At 35.1% G+C, this 11,680-nt stretch overlaps 1 protein-coding gene across 1 annotated transcript in view; it reads right to left on the bottom strand.

Moving 5' to 3' along the window:
• Positions 1–4,664: 4,664 nt before the first annotated feature.
• Positions 4,665–11,680, bottom strand: part of LOC117684046 (uncharacterized) — a 48,009-nt gene continuing 40,993 nt past the window's right edge. Inside the window, exons 5-7 of the mRNA XM_066075133.1 lie at positions 7,807–9,512; positions 6,496–7,425; positions 4,665–6,080 (exon numbers count right to left, since the gene is read on the bottom strand). Of these exons, the coding sequence (XP_065931205.1) occupies positions 6,013–6,080; positions 6,496–7,425; positions 7,807–9,490 (2,682 nt within the window). The 5' untranslated portion in view covers positions 9,491–9,512 and the 3' untranslated portion in view covers positions 4,665–6,012. The remainder of the gene's footprint in view (positions 6,081–6,495; positions 7,426–7,806; positions 9,513–11,680) is intronic.

The raw sequence follows: 11,680 nt of genomic DNA, 5'->3' as shown, positions 1-11,680 counted from the left end.
TACTTGCATGAAAATGAACGCGCGCGCGTGCATTCCTAATATATAAAGAGGCCAAGGATACATGCACCAGTCGGATAATAATATTATCATTGATAAACTTTTACCCCAGGATGTAGCTGGTTTATTTCAGTATGCATTGTACAAAATAATCTGTCTGATTTGTTTCAAGTTCTGTCTGATCCTGGAAAATTAGGTCGATTGCCATCTGTTAGATATCTAGATTAGATATTCACATGAAGCTTCATATATCATGTGTAACGACAATTGTTCTATTAAATGTCGTTCCGTAAGGTCAGCTATTACGAACTGAGGTCGCAAACAATTCAAGGCTAGCTGTTTGATATTTGTCAGAGTGTTTCAGTATCTGATTGTTCATAACTACCAATATGAAAATGTTTAATCTACGTATGCGCATCATTACGTTGACAAAACCCTCTAATTTGTTCAAACAGTTTCAACCGAAAAAAAAAATGTCCGTCATTTTCGCCCATGGTCTTCGAACATATTTATCGGCTGTCACTTTCCCCGCGTTGAATTTCGAAATTAACGGGTGCCATCACAGCCACCATCTACTCGTATCTCCTCGGACTTTTTTTTTTGATTGTGAGAATTGTTTACATCAGTGAATTAAAGTAAGGAAGTTCTGATGGGAGTTGGTTTTTTTTTTTCATTATTCATTTGAAGATCAACGATATGTAATTTTGCATGTCCTGTAGTTTCTAAGCTGAATTTGAATTATTCATATTTTTTTCTAATATAAAGTATTGGGATTTTTTTTACAATAATAACGGAAAACCCAATTAACTAAGTTAATCTTTTTGTATAATATCAAAAATAGAAATGACGCATTCAAACTCTACGATGCTTTCTGTATCACTTAATCATGGGACAAGACTACTTAAAACAAGTATCGGCTAGACAGTCCTGTACGTCTTTTCTGTGGAATAACTTAGCATTAATTTCAATGAAGTCTATCTCACTTCTCAACAGATCGTAAAATGTGTTGTATAGATATAAAGTTTTATGAACAGAGGGGTTGTCGTGGACTCCTATATAATACAATCGAGATGTTTTTCCGAGCACTGTCGGAAAGGCCCGAGAAGTTGGGATTGTCTCTTCATATAATCACCGAGGAGATCCGAAAGCATACGATAAGAGGAATATTTTCTGGACAAGTCTTAAACACGTTTCTGAAGAAAAAAATATTCTTTTATATCTTAAATCTATGGATAAAATCCAATGAATAACAACTACAACGCACATGTAATCACATAAAGCACTAATTGATTATATTATACAAAGAAATTAAAGAAACAAAAATGCAAAATTTCTGATAAAAGCTGATCCCGATCAGAATAATTTTAATGCGTTCAATTTATAATGAAGGAATTTTAAACAATTTCAAATTATTTTGAATTAGTTAAATATGTATAGCTAGATAACAATGAAAATAAAATAAACATAATTCACATGACTGACGACATTGTTAAGAATTTGGCCCTTGGACAATTTATCGCCCTCTCAAGGGGTTCAGAGTGTGAGGTACTAGGTTTATATCCCATAAAAACACTTGTTTAGAATTTTTTTTGACAACTGCATGCTGAACATGTGCTTTTAAACTCATCCTGTTCGAGAAGGAACATAATTATAAACATAAGGATATCCAGGGGGAAAGAATGAGGGATTTTATTCATACAGGATCTACATGTAGTATACCACATTGTACATATATTTTGTATAACTCCATTAAACTGATTTGTTCACGTCTATTGTTGCTCAGGTGAGTGATTTGGTCCACGAGCCTCTTGTTTTGAAGAGCTACCTTAGTACTTGGATGGAAAATTCATTTTGTAATTTATTGTTGACTTAGGACAGATATGTTATCAAAATAAATTTTTATGATAATACCCAGATTTAACCTATCAGTCAAAATGAAATTCTTGAAACAACTTTGAGTACTTGAATTGAAAATTCATTTTGTAATTTATTGTTGACTTAGGACAGATATGTTATCAAAATAAGTTTTTATGATAATACCCAGAATTTAACCTATCAGTCAAAATGAAATTCTTGAAACAACTTTGAGTACTTGAATGGAAAATTCAATTTGTAATTTATTGTTGACAGTCGGACTAGTCTCTATTAACATCTAACTACAGTAAATCCAAAAGGAGATTGGTTTGTCAGTTAGAATGTGTTAGCCCTAATACATAATGTCTTGTTCTTGTAGATAAAGTTACAGCATCATATTCTTCTTTTTAGTAAGAAAAAAGACAAAACTATGAATAAATATCACATTTATTGAGTTCTATCTACAGCTTGCTACAACTCACCAAAAATCATTTGTATATAGGTATTATGTATTTCATGGTAAGCGTACATACAAAGAAAAAATTTAATTTTTGAAGAAAAAAATCAGTTCACTTCAACTTAGTCACAATATTCCTCAAAAACTATTTACATAAACATGAGTTTTAAAGCTGCATGATCAATATAGCTTAGTGTTTAATGTGGGAGAAATGTGATAAACCCACCAATGATATACATATAGGTATATTTTTACAAAATGCATCATAAACCCAATACAAAGAGTTGATGCAGACAGAATAACATTTGCCTTACACCACTATCCCATGATGCAGCTTGTCATAACATTGTAAGTATACAGGTCCTAGAGAATTTAAGACACGATTTAGCTGTAAATTTACATTATATTGACATACAGATGAAGGTCAACTATTCATAAAAAATTACATGTTGCCATTTAAAAAACAAAAATATTTCGGTATGATAGACTCTGAATCCTCCTTTTCACCCTTTGATTTCCAACCACGTTAATTATGACATTTTTAAAAATCAAATTTGAACTGATATTCAAGTAACTTTCATAGTAAAAATATTTTGAGGGTCAACAACACAAATTACGGTTCTTAAGCAAAACTTTATAAAAAAAACATTATGAAAAGGGGAATAACTCTTTAATCGTTTCTATCTGAAGAATTCAAATTTGAGTTATTCCCCTTTGAATATGATGTTTTATTAATATACAAGATTTCCTGTGTGCAAATGAAAAAACAAAATGATAATCACACATTAGTCCAAATTTTAAGTTACAACTACGTCTATACTCTAAATTACACCTGGTTTTTTTAAGAACATTCAAAAGACTTAATATGTAAAACAGAGAACATGTCCATTGAGAATTTTCTAAACCAAAACCAGGACAAGTAAAAAGCTGTCAATGTGACAGCAAGCTGAGTTTTCTTTTATGTGAACAGTATCCATAATCCATTTATCCTGAATTGATAAAAACTACCTATCCAGAGAAATGGAGTACCCTATATGCAATATTCTGCCAAAAATGACCTAGTTCAACAGCTATTATTTTATCATAAATTATAAAAAAAATCAAAATCCAATTAATTTGCACATTTCTGATATCACTTCAAATGATATGCAAAACAAGTTCCTATTTTGAAAACCGTGGGAGGAGTTATCCGTACAATGGGGTACCCTATATAATATATTCTGTGAGAAAATGACTAAGTTCAACAGTAGGTATTCTACAAATTATCAAAAATCAAAATCCAAGTAATATGCACATCTCTGATTAATGTATAATTGATCTGCAATTCAACAACTTCATATCTTAAAAACTGTAGGAGTAGTTAGCAGTTCAATAGGGGTACTCTATATGCAATATTCTGCGGGAAAATGACTAAGTTCAACAGCTGTTATTTTTACATTAATATTAAAAAAAATCAATTCACATCTCTTATATATGTATAATTGATCTGCCAATCAACAACGTTTTATCTTAAAAACGGTAGGAGGAGTTAGCCGTACAATAGGGGTAGCCTTTTGGCAGCTGCCCGCCTGCATGCCATTTGACCATTTCAATAACTGGATTTCTCCTTTGGAAAACTCGGTTCCAAAAATTGATATCAATGTAAAATGACAAATTCCTGTATAGTTCATGTACACAGACCACATATTTTAAACAGATAACATACTGTGAAATAAAAATGATAAGAAAGTACAATAAGTAATTACTGTATAGTTCATGTACACAGAACACAGGTTACAATATTGACGCATTATTTAAAACAAGTCCAGATATCGGTCACTCCACAGATAATCCAGTTATATTCCATTTTTAACACACATAAACATAATACACATATACAGAGTTTACATTTGTTGATAAAATGTCAGAGGTAGAATATAAATTACTAAAAAAAAATACAAAAACAAAAGGAGGTCAGACTGATTCAGACATCTTATGAACAAATACACTTTAACATCAATTCTTCAAATTAAGAAGTATCTAGTCTTTTACAAAATCTAGGATCTAAATATTTGTCCTTATACATGAACAAAATCAAAATATGGATCAAAATGCATTTCATTTGCTATGTGAGTACAATTAAACAAACGGCACACATGCCTTGACGGTCACCTGAGTACCATAGACCTTAAACTGACAAGTCACAGAGTGTCATGTTAGTATTGAAAGCTTCATTTTGAGGTTAACTCTCTAATCTGAGACTCCTGACTGTCATCCCGCTTTTATTTGTTGATGTTCGAAACATTTATTCATGAAAATAAAACACATGGGGTGGGGATTGGGGGTGGGGGTGGGGGGTTGGGGATGGTTGGGGGGGGAGAGTCAAGTGTCAGAAAAATCTTACATCATCTATACCCTTACAAAAAATTAAACTTTTGGTACAAAGAGTAGAGAGGAACAATTTGGCCTTTTTTTGGATATTAAGCCTCGCCTATGGGGCCCTGAGGGTGGTAGGGTCATAATTTTCATATTTCAGATTCTTTTTATTCAAGGGATGCTTCAATTCAAAAATGGTTACAATAGACCGTCTAGTTTTCAAGAAAAAGTTCAAAATGTAAAATAGTAAAGTAAAGATGCATGATGGACACCACACGACGACGAACAAAGACCAATTGCAATATGTCACATGAGTGACTCGGGTCAGTGCGTACTTGAAGATAATGGCATCATATTGCAGTAAGTGGTCTACGTAGCCAATGTCCGTTTTCTGTCTTCCTCGGTAAGGATTTCAAGGAAGGTGTTCTTTTTTCCCTCAAGGTCAGGTAAAATTGGCCTATCTACAGGAAACAGAATAAACTAATGAATGATGTAGTTATCAACACCAGCATGATATTACTCAGATGAGGACAAGTTCAGCAAAACAAGATATCTGTAAGCCAATGCACGTTAGTAATACTCCCGATCTGATGTAAATATACAAAATAAGCAAAGTTGACTTTAACAGGAAGTTGTCCCATTGGTACACAAATAGATCCAAATGCATGGCATGCCTAAACAAAGAGTGTGTAAAATATCAAGCATCTGCAATGAGTAGTTGCTGACAAATCTTTTACGAAAATTTGTTTGAAAATTTAGGCAAAAAGTAAACACTCATCATTTAACAGGAAATCAATGTCCGATTGGTACAAAAATAGATTCCATTGTCTTAACAAAGAGTGTATTAAAATTTCAAGCACCTGCAATGAATAGTTGCCGAGTAAAATGTGACAGAAACTTTCGATACAAGCACAGACAGACAGAAGGGCGTACCGACAGACAGGCACAAGGGTAAAACAGTATACCCCCTCTCCTTCAGAGTGAGGGTATGATAACCATAAATGTTGAAATTGAAAAAAAGATCTAGTACAATTTTTATTCATTCAGGTTTTTTTTTCCTTTGATTATTATTCAGTTATTATAGACTTCATAGGAATATCTGTTTCATGTTTATGTTAATCCATTTTAACAAAGTAAAATTTGTATAATTAACATTCCACATTCAGCAACATACAGCCATGTTGGATAATCATAAAGTGTGAAATAAACAGGAGTCAGTATTACAGTCCATGTGAATTATACACAGGTCAATTTCAGCTGCAGATGTTGAACAAAGTGACAAACAACATGTGTGGTTTTGAGAGCAGATAGATTTGTACAGAAACATTTACAACATGTCAATATCCAAGTTATTTCCATTCTACGGCTGGTGTTGAGCTGGACATGGGGTCCCCACCAGGACGGGGTGTGTGTTCATCTACAACAAGTCATTAATTAGCTGTTAATTAAATAATATTATACATGTTAAGAAATGACAGAGCTACATCTACAAATTCAAAGTTTAAACTGAAAACACTGACACATTTACAGGCATCTAATTAATAAAACTAATTCAATTGACTTGTAACAAAATAAATAATTACAAATTCCTGTGTCACAAAATTAATTACAATGACCTTTTATTCTAATTAACTAAATACAATGACATGTGACAGTACATCTAATTAATGAAATAGATACAGCTAACCCTGTAACAATGAGCTGTTTATATCGACAAACAATCACACAGATAAACATGTCTTACATGTATCTTATTAACTGATAATTAACACGGACTGTGTGTCTTAGTTATCTACATCTAATTAATGTGAATGATAATGACTCAGACTTACCTATCAGAGCGTCCTGTCTGGTGATATACCTGTATATAACCACCGTGTTGTAGTACCATGATCCGACCCAGAGACGGTGAGTGTTGACATCATGACTCAGGCTCCATGGTTTGAATATCCCTGATGGTCTTATCAGTAGATGTGACAGGAACTGACCGTCCCTGTCTAACATCTGTACTGTTTTGGTTTTATAATCACACACCAGGATGTGTGACAGCGCGTCAGTACAGATTCCACTTGGCTCTAGTCCTGATCCTGATGGATGTCCTGTGTAGGAGAAACGATGTCTTCCTCCACTCTCTGTCACCACTACAGCACTATGGTCAGACACCACGACATCCCCATTGTTGTTCTCTGTTATATAGTCAGGTTGTCTATACAGTCCCCGTCCTGTGTTGTCGTTCTGTATGGTCTGTGCAAGTTGTCCACCCTGGTTGTACCGGGTTACCTTGCTTGTTTTTGTATCATACTTATACATCCCAACCAGTAGATCCCCAGTCGACGGGGACCAAAACACACACCGTGGTCTTAATGTAGAGTCTGTTCCCTCTATAAATGTGGTGGTTGTCATCATATCCTTTGACAGTTTGTTGATGTTATAATTCCTATCTATATAAATCAGTTCACTCTCACTGTTCACTGTGTGTAATCCATATAAACCACTACATGAATCCTCCACACGATTCAGAGGGACACCTGTTGTGTCTGTCAACATGAGATTGTTTCTATAATCACTGACCCAGACCCAGTCTGATGTCACACAGGAAATGTGATAACAACGACCAACACCTGTCACTGTGAGAGAGTGAAGTAACTCGGGGGGAGACATCAGTTTCAGCAGACACTTGTTTCCTTGCTGTGGTTTTTCTGTCCCTGGGGTTGGGATTTCACTCAGTGACTCCATCACATCAGCAGTGGCGGGATTCAGATCTACAAACATCAGACACAAACAGTCAGATGGAACAGATTGATTACAAACATCACATCTTGTATAATGATTGTTACAGCAATGTTTGTCTGTTGTAATGTCTTAATACAGAACCTTTAATAATTAATAACAAACATTTACTGATAAAGGCATCTAATTAATCTATTAATCAAGATATTATCAACATATTCATGTATCTAAGTAATTGATTTACTACAGACAAGTAATGTATTTGCATCTCATTAAATGCATGTGATGTTGACTGTCTATAAACAATTATATGTACTTACATTATATTGACAGATGATCAAGATCACATCCTATATATGTCTGACTTGTAACTACATATTATATAATTTACAATGATAATGACTCAGACTTACCTGTCAGAGTGTCCTGTCTGGTGATATACCTGTATATAACCACCTTGTTGTTGTACCCTGATCCGACCCAGAGACGGTGAGTGTTGACATCATAACCCAGGCTGTGTGGTGAGAATATCCCTGATGGCCTTATCAGTAGATGTGACAGGAACTGACCGTCCCTGTCTAACATTTGTACTGTGTCGGTTCTATCATCACACACCAGGATGTGTGACAGTGCGTCAGTACAGATGCCGTATGAATCTAGTCCTGATCCTGATGGATGTCCTGTGTAGGAGAAACAATGTCTTCCTCCACGCTCTGTCACCACTACAGCACGACAGTCAGTCACCACGACATCCCCATTGTTGTTCTCTGTTATATAGCGAGGTCCACTATACAGTCCCAGTCCTTTGATGTCGTTCTGTATGGTCTGTGTGAGTTGTCCGCTCTGGTTGTACCGGGTTACCTTGCCTGTCCTTAGTTCCTCTCTATACATCCCGACCAGTAGATCCCCAGTGGATGGGGACCAGTACACACATCGTGGTTCCCATGTAGAGTCTGTTCTCTCTATAAATGTGGTGGTTGTCTTCATATCCTTTGACAGTTTGTTGATGTTATAATTCCAATCTATATAAATCAGTTCACTCTCACTGTTCACTGTGTGTAATCCTCTATATAAATCACGACATGAATCCTCCACACGATGTAGAGGGACACCTGTTGTGTCTGTCAAGATGAGATTATCTTCATAATCACTGACCCAGACCCGGTCTGATGACACACAGGAAATGTGTAAACAACGATCAACACCTGTCAGTGTGAGAGATTGATGGAACTCAGCACCAGACGTCAGTTTCAGCAGACACTGGTTTCCTACGCGTCGGTTTCCTCTCTCTGTGATTTGGATTGCACTCAGTGACTCCATCACATCCTCCTTGTTGAGTGACTCAGTCATGGAGAGCTGGCTGGTGTGGAGTGTAAGATGTATCTGGGGGAGGGCTGTCTTTATGGAGGAGAGGAATTGTAGTGCACTGAATGTGAATGCTGGCTGTACATATCTGTGTTCATATTCCTGCAGGCTGACAATATGTCTGCTCATTTCTATCATCTGTTTTAAACATCGGTGTTTGAAATCAAAGTCACAAAACACACTTTTCATGAAATCTTTTCTCACTTTGTTAATGAGATGCTTCAGTGTCTGAGACTTAGTTAACATTTCTGATTGATAGAGGGAGAATTCTGTGTGACAGGTTTTGAAATCATTGTTGATTCGTGACAGGAGAACAGGTCTGTAAAAGAGAGCCTCACTTCTGATGGTGTGAATGGTTCCTCTGTGTTGTTGTCGCTTTGTTTTATAGGCTATTTGTATATCCAGTATTTCATGCTGTCCTTGGCCATAGAGAAAACGTTTGAATCTGTGCGATTGGTCCTCGAAACAAGAATCACACACAGGAACTTGACAAGGTTCACAGTACTTTATATAAACATGGCCAGGATGTCTCACACAGATCTCTTGTGTTGGGATGTAGTTGATTTTATCACGGTGTGACACAACATCATGGTCTATTGTTTTGAGATCTTGTACATGGTTCTCTTTACACTGGGGACACAGATCACATGGACACGATACACAATAGTACTCTGTGTCCCCCGGACACTTAAAACACTTATTAGCACCATATAGGGAGTTTGCTGTGTCCATTTCTATATTCTTGATTCACAACCTGTTAAATAAAAATAAAGTGTTATAGAATTATGTCAACCGCTTTCTTTCAAAACTATTTAAAATTAATGATATAACAAATTTATACAATATCATTATATAATATCATTTTGTGTGTAGGGAATATATCAATTTAAACCAGACTATATTTTGAAATAATAATATATTTTCATGCATAGATAAATTATGGTCTATTATCATCAAATAATAATAAGACTCGACCAGTAGATAATTTTTTGTTAAAACTTCTTTTTTACATTTTCTGCTAAACATTGGTGACTTTCTCCCTCTTTCTTTTTTCTCTATCTGTATCATACATTTACTGCTAAGAATGCTCTCTCTCTCTCTCTCTCTCTCTCTCTAAAATTCACTTTTTAACTTTCTCTCACTCTCTCTTTCTCTCTCTACAAAGTATGTACTTTCTTTTTCTCTCTTTCTGTCTCTATTTCTCTGAGAAACATCTACTCTTGTTCTCTTTGTCTCACTATCTCTGACATTCTTCATTAAGCTCTATCCTCTCTCTCTGTCCCCCTCTCTCTCTGTCTCTCTCTCTCTCTCTCCATAATAATTATGTACTTTCTCTTTGTTTCTCTCTCTATCTCTCTTTCAGTTTTCTGATCAACATGTACTTTTTCTCTCTTTGTCTTATTATCTCTGACATTCTTAATCAATCTCTCTCTCATTTAGACATTTAATATTTTCAGACATTCTCTGCCAAGGAAATACAAGTGCTCTTAATTCCAGTCTTACCCACATGTATGCCAGCTTCTGTGTCTATTTCTCTCTCAAACAGATGTATATTCTCTCTCACTCTACTTTCTATTGTTTGTTTAACATGTACTCTTGCTCTTTTTCTCTGCCTCTCTCTCTCTCTCTCAAATATTTACTATTTTCAGACATTCTTAATTAAGCTCTCTCTCTCTCTCCCTCTCTCTCCCTCTCTCTCCATATGTACTTTTGTTGTTTCTCTCTCTATCTCCCTCTTTCAGTTTTGATCTCTTTTAGTCTATCTCTGACATTCTTCATTTTACTCTCTCTCTCTCTCTCTCTCTCTCTCTCTCTCTCTCTCTCTCTCTCTCTCTCTCTCTCTCTCTGTAACATTCAGCGTTAAACATGTACTCTTGCTCTCTTTCTCTCTCTCTCTCCAAAATATGTACTTTCTCTCTTTTTTCTCTAATGCCCTTTCCTGAACAACGTGTATATTGCTCTCATTGTCTTACTATCTAATTCCCTTTTCTTGTACCGTACATAAAATCTTGCTCTGTTTGTCTCTCTCTCTCTTTCTCTCTCTCTCAACATAATAATACGTACTTTCTCTTTGTTTCTCTTTCTATCTCTCTCTTTCAGTTTTCTGATCAACATGTACTTTTTCTTTCTTTGTTTCACTATCTCTGACATTCTTTATTAATCTCTCTCTCTCTCTTTTAGACATTTACTATTTTCAGACATTCTCTGCGAAGGAAAAAAGAAGTGCTCTTTATTCCAGTCTTTCTTACATGTATGCCTGCTTTCTATGTCTATTTCTCTCTCAACATATGTATGTTCTCTCTCTCTAAACTTTCTATCATTTGTTTAACGTGTACTCATGCTCTTTTTTGCACTCTCTGCCTCTCTCTCTCTCTTTTTCTCTCTCCAAAATATGTACTTATTCCTTCTCTCTTTCATTCACTTTGCTAGAGAACATGTACTCTTGCTCTCTTTGCTCTCTCTGTCTCTCACATTCTTCATTAAACATTATCTCTCTCTCTATCAAATAATTACTATTTTCAGACATTCTCTGCTAAGGAAATAGAAGTGCTTTTTAGGTGGCAGGGGACAGTTTTTTTGATACAATTCATTGTACCCAAGGGATGCATGTCTTCGGTACTCTGTAACTAGAATTTCCTCAGTTCCCATTCAGCACAAATACCTTTAATTCACTCTTTATAAGGCCAATCACCAATTTCTGAAGAAAACTACTAATCAAAACCTGTAAAATTCTCTACATATTTTATACTTTGATAACTGCATTTGTCTACATGTAAAGTTCATTTGAAATAAAATTATGCTGTTTTAAAAAAAAAATGGGTGATAAAAGTCAGGTGGATTAATGTTATTTCATAAAATCAGACAGCAAAATGGCTGCAAATTCATACATTTAATGACTTAATTGATAAAAACTGTTTTAAA

The sequence above is a fragment of the Magallana gigas genome, chromosome 1, assembly GCF_963853765.1.
Source record: "Magallana gigas chromosome 1, xbMagGiga1.1, whole genome shotgun sequence".
NCBI lineage: Eukaryota > Metazoa > Mollusca > Bivalvia > Ostreida > Ostreidae > Magallana > Magallana gigas.
This window is presented reverse-complemented; position numbering and strand designations above follow the sequence as displayed.